Genomic DNA, 18,307 nt, shown 5'->3' with positions numbered 1-18,307 from the left:
AATGAGACCAAGAAATTGCAAATACAACTGTAGAAAACGGGGGGGGGGGGGGACACTGTTGTTTTAATCCAAAATTACGTTTTTTTTTTCTCTCATTGTGCACCGAGTGCTGCAAAAATTTTTATGTGGTGCACACTTACCACGTAGATGTATTCTCTCGTATCTAGGCCCAAATTTCCCACTCACGGCTTATCTGAATGAGCTGAGCTCATGGCAAAGATCTGTGGCTTGGACCCTGGCTTCAAATCCGTAGATCTATGGGACAGATCCTGAAAGGGTTATGTACGTCTTGATCAGCCAGGCTGTGGTACTTGCCATAGTTCGTGGCTTACAAGACTTGTTTTAGTTTCAATGGCTTAGCATTGGATGTTTGATAGATGAATGGTTCAGAGAACCGACATGTTGATAAATTAGACACATGTGCAACACTTGGGTATCTTTATTGAGGAAACGTTTCGCCACACAGTGGCTTCATCAGTCCATACAAAGGAGAATCTTGAACAGGAGGAGAATGAGGTAATCAGTCCCTCAACCTTGAGTCGATGTGGTCAATCCATCAATCTTGAATAGAATACGGCATACGTGTGGAGAAGGAGCTTATAAACCGTTGGCAGGAGAGGTGCAGCAGTCATAGGTGGTGTCACATTTGTTCAATGTGGAAGTAGGTCGTGCCCAAGAACATGTCGGTTCTCTGAAGCATTCATCTACAAACCTGTCAGATACTGCAACTTCTTGGGATCTTAACACTTGGGAATTCTTCGCTTGCCTAATTCTTGGGCACGACCTACTTCCACATTGAACAAATGTGACACCACCTATGACTGCTGCACCTCTCCTGCCAACGGTTTATAAGCTGCTCCTCCGCACAAATGCCATATTCTATTCAAGATTGATGGACTGACCACATCGACTCAAGGTTGAGGGACTGATTACCTCATTCTCCTCCTGTTCTTCAAGATTCTCCTTTGTATGAACTGATGAAGCCACTGTGTGGCAAAACGTTTCCTCAATAAAGATACCCAAGAGTTGCACATGTGTCTAATTTATCAGCATTGGAAGTAACTGGGAGAGCTACAGTCCACCCCACACCCCAAACTCATAGCTCCCATCACTGACCTTCAGTCTTCAGTTTATAGGACACGGTGTGGTATTTGGAGACATTTTATGGAAAAAATGCATCTAATAAGCCGTGAAATATGGTAGGTCAGTGTCATTAACACCCACAGCTTGACTAAGTCAGAGACCAGGTATGTGACCAAGTCACTTGGGTGATGATCCCATAACCATGAGCAGGTAATTCTTTCTGAGAAACTTAAATTATCATACTTTCCTATTTGTAATCTTACTGTTTTCTTCACCTCTGTCATATCAGATTGTAGCTAGAGTATTTTTATCTAGTAAATATTGGGTCTAGCATTAATGGTACTAGTTTTTTACATGTGCTTATGCCTTAATTGTTAATGAGAAATTTTGCTGAACATGGGTTTACTGTACCTGCCTCATAAGCTGCCCAGTCTTTCTTAATAGTTTAGATCCCTAGTTACAAGGATTTCACTTTTTCAATCCTTATTTGGTTACTAATCATTTGTCATTTATAATTCACTTAATCATTTGAAGATAAGACTTCTTAAAATAAAAAATCTCAATTTCGTTTATCTGCTTTCCTAACTTTTTTTTTTTTTTTCCTGATTTGTTCGCCCTGATGAATTGTATATGGATGGTTTGGCCTTAATCTTAATTTTTCTGTCATTTAAGCCTTTGGGGATTTTTATACTTTTTATGTTATGTCATTGAAGAAGCTAGTAATGTCATGGGAGTTTTTTCTTTTATTAGACGAGTAAGCCTTACGGTTGATCAGTGTGCTAATCGAACCTGCCTTGTCTTGTATTTCTGTTGTAGTACAGTATAGGGGCAGTTGATAAAATAATTTTCAGTAATTTATAATAAATGGAAAAATGGTTCGAAGTCAAATATGTGACAGATTTTCTTAAAATTCTGGAAAGACTGTACTATTGTATTTGGGTCCCCCTGCCTTGGTGGGAGACAGTTGTTAAATTAAAAAAAATGAATACCAAGATATGTAGATAATTTACATTTATCTCCATGGGGAAGTGGAACAAAATTCTTCCTCTGTAAGCCATGCGTGTCGTAAGAGGCGACGAAAATGCTGGGAGCAAGGGGCTAGTAACCCCTTCTCCTGTATACATTAATAAAGTCAAAAAGAGAAACTTAAGTTTTTCTTTTTGGGCCACCCTGCCTCAGTTGGATACAGCCGGTTTGTTTAAAGAAGAATAATTTACATTTACTGAAATGTTAATTTTTGTAAAAAATGGTAGAATGTATAGTAAAACTTGAGGTATAACTCTCAAGGGGTCTTTGAATGATTTGTAAGACTTGTTTTCTGTGCACGAGGGAGCAGTAACGTAGTGTTTATTGGTATAGGCTCTAGAGGGACGGGGATTGTGTGCCACTCTCCATGCTCTCACTGTCTGTACTCACCATTGTTTGCCACTACCTTCCACAATGTGAACAGAAGCAGAACATATCTTAAACTACTGTATATTTAGTGATTGTGGGCAAGGAAAACATTTTGGTGTTTGTCACTATCTACACACTTGTGAGGCAAGTGTGTACACTGTCCCTTGCACATCTACACAACACTATACACTGCTTTGGTGTAGAGTATTTTTCATTGATTATTACATGGTTTCAGGGTCTCAGGGGTTCGTAATAACATGATTGCAAACAAACAGTGGAATGGATGGGTTCAAACCCCCCACCCATTCCATTTTTTTTTTTCTCAGGGTTGGTAACCACTGTGATTATGGAACCTTCACACTGGGTTACATGCCAAAAAAAAAAAAAAAAAACTTGTAACTTGAGATATGATAGTGGTCATATAAAAAAAATTGTATAATTTAAACAATATTTTGAGTTTAAATTTAAAGTTGTACAGTCTATGATCTGGCAAATAATTAGATTTTGAGCAACTTTATTTACATGATTTCTACACAGCTACAACTGTTGGAATAGTGGAGATATTGTGTACTTTATTTGTGATTATTGGGGTCATTTCATAGAACTTCGCCCTGCTTTTTAACACGTCACTCTTTACATTTGCTCCCTCTTAGCTTCATGGGCCCTGTCATACTTGCTCTTACAACTTCTGTGCTTCCTCCAGTTTATTCACGTGCTTTTTGATATGCGGGTTCCATTCTAGTGCTGCATTCTCCAAGATTGACCTAGTGTATGTTTTATGAAGTGCTAAGAATGACCTAAGATTTCTGAAAACTACTCTTAGCTTTGCTTAACCTCTGCAGCTTTGGCTGCAGAGGTTATTAAGGTGATATGGACCACTGTCGATCATGCCTTTTTGAACTCATTTGAAGATTATTTTATGTGGGACATCCGAGTTCTTGTTTCAACAAACCAGCCATATCCCACCGAGGCAGGGGCATCAAGAGTTATCGGTGTGTAATTCTTTACTGTTGCTTTGATGTCACCTTTATAGAGTAGAGCTAGATCTGTTTGGTGACTGGGGATGACACTTGTATCGAAGCTCCCTCTTCATAGCATACAGTATCAAATGCCTTCTTGCAGTCTAAAAAAAAAACCAGTGTAGTCTCCCCGACCCTCTTATCTCGTGTGTGTGTGTTTTTTTTTGGGGGGGGGGATATTATTTGATGAATAGACTTGTGCAGTGAGTATCATTGTGGAAATGTTCCCACAACAAAGATATCCAAATGTTTCAAGTCTATCATTCATCAACTAGTCGGTTTTCTAAACTATTTCTGTAATACTGTTTTTGTCTGTCTTAGATCAAAGAAATGTAGGCAAGTGTATTTTTGGGATTTGATGTGTTGGAATATGAGCAAGGTAACGCGTGTGAAGGAAACAAAGGAAATAAACTAGCTGCACTTAAGTTCAGTGCAAATCTAAAGGATGTTCAGTGGATCACTTAATTTCTGATGTCCATCCAGGCACCTTTAGAAAAACAAAAGGAATGAAGGCAAATAGCCGTTGTATCAAAAATAAAAGTGTGAATAATAATTTCTTTTAAATGCAGTCTGAATTGTTTCCACTAACAATCTGCCCCCATCCCTTCTTCCCCACACTAATAGTCACATATCACAGAATGGGGTGGGGCTTGAACCTGTATCAGGAAAGTTCTACAGTTCCCAAGTCAGCTAGCTGCCCCACATTGACCTGGGTGTTTCAGGATGTCACTGCTATGGATTTGAACCCTACCCATTCTCTTGATTTGTTTGCAATTGTGTTATTATAATTTTGTGACACAGGTTGATTTATATTATACTAGGCAGTATGTCTTGTTGAATTGTATTGGGGCACTCAAATGTACATATTTACACACGGTTTCTCCCTTGTTTTAAAAGTCGAGATTAACTTGCTATATGCGTCACTGTAATGGAAGTGAATTACATAATGCATAATTAGTTTATCAGTATGAGAGTTTTAAATAGTTTCCTTCTAAAACTTTTCTTGCAGACCACAAAAGACAGATACCAAAACAAGTAGTGGGGAGTGCTGTATAGAAGAAACCAAAGCAACATCGTCTCAGCCTTCAAATAACAACGATGGGGTAAGCTACGTTGCTCCTGCCACTGAAACTGTTTGAATTTTGATAGCTAATTTATGATGTTTGTACAGTTAAACATTTGAGGGTGGAAGGGGGTTGAGCCATAGCTCTAGTCCCATTTTCAGTTGCCTGTTTCAACAATTGTGAACCCATGTGGAATCTGTTTTGACTTATTTAGTTCATTCCAGTGTTGTGGCATTTACTGATATTCCTTTGGCGGCTTTAGGTATGTAATTTCCAACCATAGTCGCTTATTACATTTCAGTGGAGTAATAGGGATTTGAACCTACAGTCTGGGATTAGCAGCTTTCACCTCATTCTACTGCACCAGAGAGAGTTGTAAGGCCTAAGGCTAGTAATCCTTGACTGGCTTTGAATCCCAATCACTTTATTGAAATGCTACATTTGCTCAGTAGAAAAATTTATTCGCTTAAGAAATCTTTGGAGATCGTTATGCAAGAAATGTTGTATCTAGGTTTAACTTGCAAGTTTTGGTCAAGTCTCCCCATCCCCCCAAATGCACGCATGCACATATACACAAACCTACTGGAGTTTTATGACAAGGTAACAGAAGTAAGACACGAGAGAGAGGGGTGGATAGACTGCATTTTCTTGGACTGCAAGAAGGCCTTCGACACAGTTCCTCACAAGAGGTTAATGCAAAAGCTAGATGATCAGGTATGCATAATAGGAAAGGCACTGCAATGGATTAAGAGAATATCTGACAGGGAGGCAACAACGAGTTATGGTATGTGACGGTGTCAGAATGGGCGCCTGTGACGAGCGGGGTTCCACAGGGGTCAGTCCTAGGACCTGTGCTATTTTGGTATACGTGAATGACGTAACGGAAGGGAGATACTCAGAAATGTCCCTGTTTGCAGGTGATGTGAAATAATGAGAAGAATTAAATCGATCGAGGATCAGGCAGGAGTACAGAGAGACCTGGACAGGCTACAAGCCTGGTCCAGCATCTGGCTCCTTGAATTTAACTCTGCCAAATGCAAAGTCATAAAGATTGGGGAATGGCAAAAAAAGACCGCAGACAGAGTATAGTCTAGGCGGTCGAAGACTGCAAACCTCACTCAAGGAGAGCGATCTTGGGGTGAGTATAATACTGAACACATCTCCTGAGGCAAACATCAGTCAGATAACTGCTGTAGCATAGTGGCGTCTGGCAAACCTGAGAATAGCATTGCGATACCTCAGTAAGGAATTGTTAAAGACTGTACACCATATATGTCAGGCCTATATTGGAGTATGCAGCACCAGTTAGGAATCCACACCTGGTCAAGTATGTAAAGAAATTACATTCCATTATTCCTTATGAGAAATTCGTTCGGTAACGTTACTTGAACAGCCTTCTGGAATGAATTAAGGTCGATATTCAGGGTTCCACTGTACTTAGGAGGCCATGAATGGCCTGCTTCCTTATTAAATCTAAAGCCATTTTATGTATCCATACAAGATAGGTTTGCTTTCCCCACCCAGCCACATGCCCCTGTTGCCTACTTTCATTACACTGTTAATTTCTTGAAATGTCTTAGTCCAGATTAACCCATAAATGGTCCAAACGTATATATACGTTTTTTTTCAACATTTGAAAGCATGTAAAAAAAGTAATCTTCGTTTTGTTTTTTACATTTGAAAATATGTAAAAAAAACTTTTGATCTACTTTTGTTGCACTACACGTGAACGTAGATCTGCTTGGACCATTTACGGGTTAATCAGCATCTCTTTTTTGGGGGGGGGGGGGAGATGCAGTCACCCACTTTTTCATCTGAATACTTCATGATAAGAGGGAAAATAGATTTTTGGGGTGGGGGTGAATGGGTCACTTTTTTTTTCTGATGGCCAATGTAGTAAAAGAAAAAATTGCAAATGCTTTTTTGCCTTGCATTAACTAGCTGCAGGGCCAGACTTCAACATTCATTACATTGTTATATGAAGCTCAAGAGGCCTCCAAAGTTCAGAATCAAAAATGGACAATAGTAAAATATGATTTGGGTTGGGGGAAATAATTCAAGGCCCCCTGTGTGACAAGATCCAAAGTTGTATCTTAGCTTATGGGCAAGTCTGGCCCTGCTTTTCAACCACTTTAAATGCCACCCTCTGTGTGTGAAGAGAGATCTCAAATTGAAAACACCCTTCAGCTTTAAAAAAAAAAAGGTTGTGGATGTATTTTCTGCAGCATCTTCAGTGTCAGTCCTATGGTCTAATGGTAATGATTAGACATGTTGCCATTGTATAGTGCTTGTTGTGGCATTATGCCGCCTCTCCCCCACACATGTACCGAAACAAACACATACCATGAAAGATAAAACCCCACTTCCTGAGGTTTTAATACTTGGTGCTGTGTCCTTTATACCTAATCGTGTCCCTCAGCTATGTAGGAAGACTCGCAAATTCTTGAGGGTTTGGGGAGGTATATTTGATGCCTCGTGTAGAGCAGCCTCCAGCCCTGGGATGGAACTGATATCATTGCCCAGTAAACTTTGTTTCACTATTGACCAGAGGTTCTCAATAGGGTTTAAGTCTGGGGAATTGTCTGGCCAGTCATTAAAGAATCTCATTTCATAGTCCTTCAGCCACTGAACTACAGATTTGGCGGTATGACACGGTGCACCGTCCTGCATAAAAACCGTAGCCCCACACTTTTCAAATGCCTCGGGTAGATTGTCACACACTAACTCCAGGTATAAGTTCATATACTGAGGAATCACTGTAGTGTGTGGCAGTAGGCCGTGACATCATGCTAATGGCTGCTGCCTGGCATAATGCACTGACAAAAAAGTCTCCCATCCCCCTTCCCTGTATGTTAGGCCTTTGATTTTCATCACTGCATTATGCAGGGGCTCTCACCTGACATAATGCCGTGACGAGCACTGTACATGGGTTGTCCTTGCACTTTCAATATAAATTTTCACTAAAAACCTCTGCAACCATTTTTTTAGTTCATTGTTATTACTTATTTGTAACTTCTTGAACATACTATAAATATTTTTTTTCCTTCAACAAGTCAGCTGTCTCCCACCTAGGCAGGGTGACCCAAAAAAGACAGAAAATTCCTAAAATGAAAATACTTTCATCATTCAGCACTTTCACCTCACTCGTACATAATCACTGTTTTTACAGAGGCACCCAGCTACAACACTTTAGAAGCATATATAAAGATAAAGTGGGTGAGATGTTATCAACAAATTTTGTTGAAAATAAGAAAAAGTTTTGGAGTGAGATTAACAAGTTAAGGAAGCCTAGAGAACAAATGGATTTGTCAGTTAAAAATAGGAGAGGAGAGTTATTAAATGGAGAGTTAGAGGTATTGGGAAGATGGAGGGAATATTTTGAGGAATTGTTAAATGTTGATGAAGATAGGGAAGCTGTGATTTCGTGTATAGGGCAAGGAGGAATAACATCTTGTAGGAGTGAGGAAGAACCAGTTGTGAGTGTAGGGGAAGTTCGTGAGGCAGTAGGTAAAATGAAAGGGGGTAAGGCAGCCGGGATTGATGGGATAAAGATAGAAATGTTAAAAGCAGGTGAGGATATAGTTTTGGAGTGGTTGGTGCAATTATTTAATAAATGTATGGAAGAGGGTAAGGTACCTAGGGATTGGCAGAGAGCATGCATAGTTCCTTTGTATAAAGGCAAAGGGGATAAAAGAGAGTGCAAAAATTATAGGGGGATAAGTCTGTTGAGTATACCTGGCAAAGTGTATGGTAGAGTTATTATTGAAAGAATTAAGAGTAAGACGGAGAATAGGATAGCAGATGAACAAGGAGGCTTTAGGAAAGGTAGGGGGTGTGTGGACCAGGTGTTTACAGTGAAACACATAAGTGAACAGTATTTAGATAAGGCTAAAGAGGTCTTTATGGCATTTATGGATTTGGAAAAGGCGTATGACAGGGTGGATAGGGGGGCAATGTGGCAGATGTTGCAGGTGTATGGTGTAGGAGGTAGGTTACTGAAAGCAGTGAAGAGTTTTTACGAGGATAGTGAGGCTCAAGTTAGAGTATGTAGGAAAGAGGGAAATTATTTCCCAGTAAAAGTAGGCCTTAGACAAGGATGTGTGATGTCACCGTGGTTGTTTAATATATTTATAGATGGGGTTGTAAGAGAAGTAAATGCGAGGGTCTTGGCAAGAGGCGTGGAGTTAAAAGATAAAGAATCGCACATAAAGTGGGAGTTGTCACAGTTGCTCTTTGCTGATGACACTGTGCTCTTGGGAGATTCTGAAGAGAAGTTGCAGAGATTGGTGGATGAATTTGGTAGGGTGTGCAAAAGAAGAAAATTGAAAGTGAATACAGGAAAGAGTAAGGTTATGAGGATAACAAAAAGATTAGGTGATGAAAGATTGGATATCAGATTGGAGGGAGAGAGTATGGAGGAGGTGAATGTATTCAGATATTTGGGAGTGGACGTGTCAGCGGATGGGTCTATGAAAGATGAGGTAAATCATAGAATTGATGAGGGGAAAAGGGTGAGTGGTGCACTTAGGAGTCTGTGGAGACAAAGAACTTTGTCCTTGGAGGCAAAGAGGGGAATGTATGGGAGTATAGTTTTACCAACGCTCTTATATGGGTGTGAAGCATGGGTGATGAATGTTGCATCAAGGAGAAGGCTGGAGGCAGTGGAGATGTCATGTCTGAGAGCAATGTGTGGTGTGAATATAATGCAGAGAATTCGTAGTTTGGAAGTTAGGAGGAGGTGCGGGATTACCAAAACTGTTGTCCAGAGGGCTGAGGAAGGGTTGTTGAGGTGGTTCGGACATGTGGAGAGAATGGAGCGAAACAGAATAACTTGAATAGTGTATCAGTCTGTAGTGGAAGGAAGGCGGGGTAGGGGTCGGCCTAGGAAAGGTTGGAGAGAGGGGGTTAAGGAGGTTTTGTGTGCGAGGGGCTTGGACTTCCAGCAGGCATGCGTGAGCGTGTTTGATAGGAGTGAATGGAGACAAATGGTTTTTAATACTTGACGTGCTGTTGGAGTGTGAGCAAAGTAACATTTATGAAGGGATTCAGGGAAACCGGCAGGCCGGACTTGAGTCCTGGAGATGGGAAGTACAGTGCCTGCACTCTGAAGGAGGGGTGTTAATGTTGCAGTTTAAAAACTGTAGTGTAAAGCACCCTTCTGGCAAGACACTGATGGAGTGAATGATGGTGAAAGTTTTTCTTTTTCGGGTCACCCTGCCTTGGTGGGAATCGGCCAGTGAGATAATAAAAAAAAATAAAGTATAAAAAGTGATCTGAAATATAAACTAAACCATATAGAATATAATATCAGGGTCCCAATTATATATATACCGTCCTGTTATATATACATGTATGTGTGATATATATAATTTATTTTAATGTACCGACCATCTCCCACCGAGGCAGGGTGACCTAAAAAAAATTTTTTTTTTTACATGTAATTTATACAGGAAAAGGGGTGTTAGTTCCTTGCTCGTAGCATTTTAGTCGCCTATTATTATGATGGTTATTATTATTATTGTGTAATTTGTTTTTTTGTAGGAGCACAAAACCAGCTGGGCAAAGATGGCCTTGGCATCAAAGGATCAAATGGAGAGGCTTGCAGCCGAATTGAAAGAGAAGGAAGAGCAGGAAAAGATAAAAAAACAAAGGCTTGGCACAAGGTTACAAACCAAGCCACAAGGTTAGTGTTAATGCTTTGCTGTGGTTTAGTTCAGGAACAACAGAGTGCAAACAAAGCTGGAGAAGGAAGAGCTCTCTCCTACACATAATTTCAAGGTCCTTGAAGTATTGTAAATGCATGGTAAGTTTGCATACCCCAAACTATTCATTTAGTGGCAACTTGTCATGGCTTAACTTTTACAGTATACTAACCAATTTTATGGGGGATTGTTAACTATTGCAGGAACAACTGCCTGTATCTGCAGCACTAATTTCACTAGGGAAGATTTTATGACAGCAGATCTGAAGGGAATAAAATGCTGCCATGTTTTCCTAAATGCGATACTGCAACCACTGAGGGAAGATATTTTATGCATCATGTCGGCCATCTTCCCCAAGGTAGGGTGACCTAGAAAAACTCATTCACCATTTATTCATAAGTGTGTGGACATCACAGTTCAGATGACCCTCTGAATAGCAACATTCCCGCTGGTACTTGAGAGTGCAGGTACTACTACCCACCTCCAGGACTTCAGTCTAGCTAACAAGTTTTCCTGAATTTCTTCATAAATGTTACTTTATTCATACTTCAGCAGCATGTCAAACCTTAAGAAACAACTCTATACTCAATCTGATCAAACGTGCTCACACATGCCTGCTGAATGATCAGTCTGTCTCTTCGTTACTCATCCCCCATATTGAGTAACTCCTGGGACAATAGAAATATACTGTATACCTTGTTCTGCTTCAGCCTTAAATGGCCAAACTACCTCAGCCCCTGCCCTTTTTGCCCTCTGAATTATACCTCTTTCAACCCTGTACCCTTGTCTAATTCTCTACATACTATCAACACCACATAGTCTCCACTGCTTCCAGCCTCCTAGTGGCAGTATTTAAAGACTTAACCTCACACATATAAAGATGGTACAATTTTCTTTTTGCCTCCATAGATAAACTTCTTTCCACAGATGTCTCAACCCACCAACCTTTTCCCTTTCCCTGTGATCCATGCTTTCATAGACCCATTTGCTGATACAGCCACTCCCAAATGACCTGTACTTGGAGTTGAAGGTTTTGATATAATTTGGTGTCCTGGACCCCAATAAAGTCACTTTGCGATACTCCCTCCAATCTGATATCCAGTATTTCATTGCCTAAACTTTATTACTCACACCAACTTGCTATTTTACACGTTCATTTATAACAGCCTACTTTATGCACCCTCCCAAACTCCTTCACAACCTTTTTTGAGCTTCTCTCGAATCTCATAAAAATTGTGTATGGCAAAGAGGAACTCTTCTCTCCATCCCCCACTCGTTCCTAACACCCTAGCATTTACTACTATTAAAACTTCTATAAATTTATGGAATGATAGTGACATCACACATCCATGTCTAAGGGTTACTTTGACTGGAAAATAGCTTGCTGCTTTCTTACATGACCTAAACAAGCTATGCTTTCTGTATAAAAAAAAACTACTGATTTTAGTATCCTATTGTCTACTTTAAACATTTGCAACATCTGGCTTTGTCCCTCTATCTACCCTATTAAATACCTTTTCCAAATTTATAAATATGACAGGTTTTTACCCTTGTGTAAGTATTTCACATGTTTTACCCTTCTCAGATACTCCATGTTCTTCTGCAATCCTACTTGTCTTATCCCTAAGGCTTGGTAATAATTCTGCCATATTTAATCTAGTATACTCAGATACAGGTAATTCTAAATTTTTTAATCCCCTTTCCCTTTATACAAAAGAACTATACATGCTATCTTCCAGTCGTTAGGGTACTTTTTCTTTTGTGCATATATTGAACAGATAAATCAAACACTGCAAAATTGTATTCCTTCTTGTGTTTAATATGTCTCATTCCTGTCTAACCTGGTTATTTCATCCCCTCCCTCCCTTCATCAGATCCTTTCCTTTCATTCTTTCCATTCCCTCCTGCATTTTCCCCAGACAGAATGAATAAATGTGTTCCATCAAAACAGTAGTTTTTGGGAGGTCCTTACACTACTACTGCTTTGCCCTGGAAAAGTCTCCTTCTCAATACCCTCTCTCTTCCCCCTACTCAAGCTAAAGTTGAAACAAACCACAAGTTTTTGCAACCCCCTTCCCCACCCGTTCCCTTCCAGTATCTCCCACCCATTCTCCACTATAATAAAATACTTGATGGCCAGTTCAATGCACAGGCATCCTATTCATCCACCTCAATAATTCCTTCTATAGCATCCTGTCACCAGACACTCCACTACCCAACTCTTCCTCCACCTCTCCCTGCCCTTACACTTATTTACTACCCAGAACCTTCTCCATCACACCTACCCCTACCCCAGTTTCAACTAAGAGTACCCAATATTCCCCTCTAGGCTAGAACTCTTAATCGCATCAGCCTTTAATTAAAAAATGCCTTTCCACTTTCTCTCCAAGAAATTTTAATAAAGAACATAGAAACCGAAAGATCAGAGCATAGTTCACAAGTTCAGATGGAATATCGAGTAAAAGTGGTGTATTCAAAGACCAAATAGCAGAGGTAATACCTGATGTAATAGCCACCTATTGACAAAATTAACAGGAATAATAACTCATGTGATATTCTCATCAGGGTACCGAGTAACGAGGAAGGAACGAGGATACAGAGGTGGAGTGGCACTGTTGGTCAGGAATACGTGGTGTTTCGAGGAGCTGGACAGGACATACAGTGGTGAGACCAGAAACTACATCGTAGGTACAATTATGACTAGGGGACCAAAGGTAGTAGTAGTAGCTATATCATCTAACCAAACAGTAGTAGGTGGACAAGGATACAATGACAACTGACAAAATGACTATCATGAGACACACTAAATCCCCAAGGAAATGTATGGGAGAAGTGGGGAATCTGATCTTTGCTAAAACATAAGGATGTAGAATATAATACCAGCATGTCATGGGCACAGGCAGAGAGAAGGGTATAAATTGGAAAGACAAGATCCGAGCCTTGCCTCAGATTCGTCAGAAGAAAGACTGTGGGGAAAATCTTGGTGGAGGTGACAGTGTAACCCTGAACCTTAATTAACTTGTGTGTCTGGAGAGAACTACATAAAGAAAGGGAGCAGCAAAACTAGACCGAGTGACTACAGAGTTAAGCGCCTCCATAAATATAATGCAGTTGGTAAGGAAATGCAATGAATGAGAGTACCCTCCTGGGAAGGGAAGTGCCAGGAGGCAAATTAATGTCAGTAATGGGTACTACAGTGCTTGAAGTGCTGAGTAACTACTTCAGACCTCATACCAATAAGGGCATTGGTAAATAGATGCCCTGCACTATAATCATGGATTCTGAGCAGCAAATGTTAAAAAAAAAAGAAAAAGAAAAAAGCATATGCTAAAGATGGCAGAAAACAGAATTGAGCAAAACCATGAAGAAATATGGAAGTTGGAACAAAGTAGAGGGATAATTTTAGAATAATTTAGCATCACTGGTCAAATTGGAACATGCTGCTGTATAGCCATGACAGAAGGAAGAGTATCATAAAGGAGCAAGTAATAATGTGAAGGAAGAGGACTGGCCTCTAACAGCACACTTGAAAAGAATTTAGCCTGATAGCTGTGGAAAACGGAAAATTCAAGGATGACATAATATTTATAGGGCTGACATGAACAAGCTGAAAGTGAGAATTTGGAGAGAGGTTGAAGGTGGTCAGGAAATACCTCAGCTGCAGGGTGATCTGGGGGGAAGGAACAGCCTCAGGGTGATTGGGGGGGAATGCCCAGCCTCGGGGATCGGGGGGGGGGAGACTGCACAGCCTCGGTGATCGGGAGAGAACGCACAGCCTCGGGGGGAGAACACCTAGCCTCGGGGCGATTGGGGGAGAGCACCTTGCCTCAGGGCGATAGGGGGAGAGCACCCTGCCTCAGGGCGATAGGGGGAGAGCACCCTGCCTCAGGGCGATAGGGGGAGAGCACCCTGCCTCAGGGCGATAGGGGGAGAGCACCCTGCCTCAGGGCGATAGGGGGAGAGCACCCTGCCTCAGGGCGATTGGGGGAGAGCACGCAGCCTCAGGGCGATCGGGGGAGAGCACCCTGCCTCAGGGCGATCTGGGGAGATCAGGAAATACTTCACTGGCTAGGGTTCCTCAGCTTAAAGGTGACCAGAAAATATTCAACTTCACATCGGGAAATGCTACAGTTTCAGGGTCTTGTTAGATACTGCTACAGTTTCAGGGCGTCGGTAAATACTACTAAGGGGTGGTGGGTCATGGAAACGCTTCAACCTCAGGGTCATCAAAAGTGGGGCAGATAATGTGAATGTGATGAAAATTGACTCCATACACAGTTTTAAGGATAGTTACAATAGGAGCCACAGGGTAGAGGTTGACCATTAACTCACACTTTGAAGAGAAGGCTTTGACAGTGCATTGGTGTGTCCAGACTATAGAAGGTTACAACTGTTGGTCCAGGAAAGAATGAATCATGATAGTTTCATCTGAAATATGTGAACTATCTATTAATTGTTCAGCTGTAGTACTGACTATTCACAAAAGATTCCAGGAATTAATTAAAGCTATGAGATTTGATGATGATGGGAAAAAATTTCACAAGACTTTTAGTTAAATAAGACGTGTCAAAGGAGGAAACAAAAATAAGTATTTGTAGAAATGGATTAAAAACCCAACTGTCACTACTAAATGGCATAGCAAATAGGGAATAGAAAGATGCTAAAATCAAATGATGGGGATGGGGGGCATAGCACAATAACAAGAGATGGAAAAAAGTGTAGAGGCTAATTTCAAAGAACTAAGGCACATTGTAAAAGAGAAGCAACTTGACAGAACTCCCCATAACCAAAACAAGATAATATTCAAAGGAAACTGCATAACAATGACAAGGGGGATAGTAGCGAGAGAGGAGGATTGGCAATATTGCCCATAGAAAAAAAAAAAAAAAGGGCTGAAATTTAAAATCCCTATGTCGAATTTTGTTTAATACAAATCAGAATGAAAACTCATTGCGATTGCATACATCCCTGTCTTTATACCATATGGTGAAAATTTTGACCCAAGTGAGGGTCTACCTAAGATACAAAAGGATCTGTAAATGGAAGGCAACCCTGAATGAATTCAAATAATTATGATTGGATATTTTAGTTAGAAAGAAATAGACTTGAATAGCCTTTAAGGCTGAACAAACGTTTACCCAAATTGATCATTGTAATGATCCATTTCTGAATTCAGTAGTACATTAAAGAAGCAAGTAGTGAGAGAAGGCAACACATTGAATAGGTAAAAAGTATACCAGCATTATTATAGTCTCATCCCTAACATCAAAACCTTGACAACTCCAATGATATCATCAAATACATACTTCCTGGGATTAAATATGCCTTGATATTTGTATTTTCTATCAATTTACTAATAAACACTTGCTGTGATTACAGTAAATCAACTACATAATTGCAGTACTGTTATGCATCCTTAACATGATCTTAGAACTAACTTTTATTTCTAACCCTGGTGACTTATGCCATAGCATTTTTCTAACTCTTCCAAAAAAAAAAAAAAAACTGAGGATCTCCTAATTTTGTGTTGGTTACATATCTTTACGGTTGTAGCTTCAAGCAGATTAAGAGTATCATAGATTGTAGGGTAGTCTTTTGTCAATCCATAGAATAGAAAGAAGGGGTGTATTGATGTCTGAACTAGTTTATTGAAGTTTATTCTGTATGGTACATTAGAAATTGCTTTGTCCAAAGTCTGTTTTTTTTTTGCATTCTATTAATTAAAAAATATTCTTGTAGTAACATACAGTAAGGTCTTGCAAGCCATATGATAGGTTATCAATTGGTAATGCTTTACATATTACAGATTGGTTAACAAGCCAATTTCTGATTATTGGAATACATTCAAACTTGGTACAGTCTGCCCTTAGTTACTGTTCTTTATTTCTTTTCACTTCTCTTACTTTTTTCACTTTCTCTTTTCTTTTTTTTCTTTTTTCACTTTCTCTCCCTTCATTTTTTCTTTATCTTTTTCTTTGTGTGTCTTCCTCCCACACCCCTCACCTTCCCTCTTCTCCCTCTATTAACCCTTTGACTGTTTTGGTCATATTTATACGTCTTACACGCCACTGTTTCGGATGTATTATACGTGTAAATTCTAACGGCTTCAAATCAAGTGGGAGAAAGCTGGTAGGCCTACATGAGAGAGAATGGGTCTCAGTGGTGGGTGTGCACCCTGTGAAAAAAAATCTGGGACTCAGTGGTGCATTGTGGGAATGCCATCTTGGTAGTCCATTTTCACCATGCCTTGAGGTAAGAAGTACCTCACTCCTCGGCATATTGGAGGTCTACTGTTCCCAAGTGATAGTTCTAACAGTGATGGAAGTGCCAGTGAAAGTGAATTTCATGGTTTTGGAGAGGGTGTGACCGAAAGCAGTGCCCAGGACTACGTAATTAGTGATGAAAACCCCCGATGACCCACAGCCGCCCACCTCTGGTGCTGGCGCATCTCATTCACGTTCACCTGTACCAGGACAAAAAAGGAAACTACTGTATTTCCCTGTTTACAGGGCTCAGATCTGAGCAGTGAAAGTGATAATAGTGATTTCAAAGTTTTGACAGCAGCTCGAGTAGCGACAGTGAGGGGGAATATTCGCCAGTGAAATGGCAGTGTGTTTGACGCAGCATGCGTTCTGGTAGTGTGCCTTATGCCCTTCCAAGGCAAAGGAGTAAATCTGGGAGTACATCCCGTGGCCCTACACCACGACCTGAGAGTGAAGATGACGATATTGTTACAATGGGGATGTGTAATGTGCGTGGGGAAGAGGGTGGTGGTGGTGGTGATATTGGCGGTGGCATGAGTCGTGGCACCAGCAGCGGGCCACGCTACTACCGACACTGCTGACTCTGCACAACTACAACCAGCCTCACCCAACCCCACACTCCCACAGCATCCACAACCTGCACAACCACAACCACATTTCAATATCCAGAACCCACCAGCAGACCACATCTGGGATTGGCAGCAAGGTGATGATTTTATTCCCAATCCCCATGACTTTGATGAAATACAAAGTGGAATACGGCCATCGTGTACACTTGGGAACAATGCCGCTGAACTAGAATGCTTTCAGTTATTCTTTGATGAACCCCTGATGGACATTGTCAGGGAAACCAACACATACTATGAGTACACCATGGCAAGTACAATTCTTTCACCAAGATCACGGCTACACCAGTGGAAGGACACAACTGTGGCAGAGATGTACCTGTTCTTTGCCACAATAATGCTTATGCCACATGTGTATAAGCACACTGTCACCACATACTGGTCAACAGAACGCCTGATTTCAACCCAAGGTTTTAGTGACATAGGAGTAAATAGTTTGTTACTGTTACATATGTTACACTTTTCAGACAAAACCAGGCCTGACAGAACCGACAGGTTATATAAGATCAGAAATGTGTTTATGTACCTGAAACAAAAGTGTTGCATGTATTTTCAACCCTTCAGGAAATTTGTTATTGACGAGTCTTTGATTTTATTCAAAGGAAGACTCATTCAGGCAGTACATACCAAGCAAGAGGAAACGCTTTTGTATAAAGTTATTTGTACTGTGTGATTTGAAAAGTGGTCTCATTTTGGATATCATTGTGTACACTGGCAGTAATACATTAAGAGATACCAGGAAGTTATTGGGTATCTCTGGTGATGTGGTTCAAACAATGATGGAACCATATCTTGGTAAGGGGCATATATTATATACTGATAACTGGTACACAAGCCCCATGCTCAGTGATTTCTTGCGAGTGAACCTGACAGACGTGTGTGGCACAGTGCGTGGTAATCGTAAGCATATGCCAAGGTTCGACACTGGCACTCAGAGATGAGGTGCAAGCCTTTACTGCCATTGACATCATGGCATTTCAGTTGCATGACAAACATGATAGTCACATTCTTGACATCAGTTCACCAAAATGAAATGGCACACACTGGCAGGCACAATAGAGACCAATGAACCCATTCTAAAACCTGCAGCTGTCATGGACTACAACCTCAATATGCGCTTAGTTGACAAATGAGACATGCAGATTGGGCTAGCTG

The 18,307-nt window shown here is 40.6% G+C and overlaps 1 protein-coding gene across 10 annotated transcripts in view; it reads left to right on the top strand.

Annotated features, from left to right (window-relative positions):
* Larp4B (La-related protein 4B) overlaps positions 1 to 18,307 on the top strand; it is a 175,853-nt gene that overhangs the window by 145,776 nt on the left and 11,770 nt on the right. For 8 of the 10 annotated variants that reach the window (XM_070104914.1, XM_070104913.1, XM_070104912.1 and 5 more), the window contains 3 exons: positions 4,507 to 4,600; positions 10,103 to 10,244; positions 12,829 to 12,951. In XM_070104914.1, coding sequence (XP_069961015.1) covers positions 4,507 to 4,600; positions 10,103 to 10,244; positions 12,829 to 12,951 — 359 coding nt within the window. The remainder of the gene's footprint in view (positions 1 to 4,506; positions 4,601 to 10,102; positions 10,245 to 12,828; positions 12,952 to 18,307) is intronic. The other 2 variants (XM_070104911.1, XM_070104915.1) reach the window with 2 other exon arrangements.

Source organism: Cherax quadricarinatus, chromosome 95 (assembly GCF_038502225.1).
Source record: "Cherax quadricarinatus isolate ZL_2023a chromosome 95, ASM3850222v1, whole genome shotgun sequence".
In the NCBI taxonomy this organism is placed as follows: Eukaryota; Metazoa; Arthropoda; class Malacostraca; order Decapoda; family Parastacidae; genus Cherax; species Cherax quadricarinatus.
Note: the sequence above shows the minus strand (reverse complement) of the source record. Positions and strands in the feature narration are given on the sequence as shown.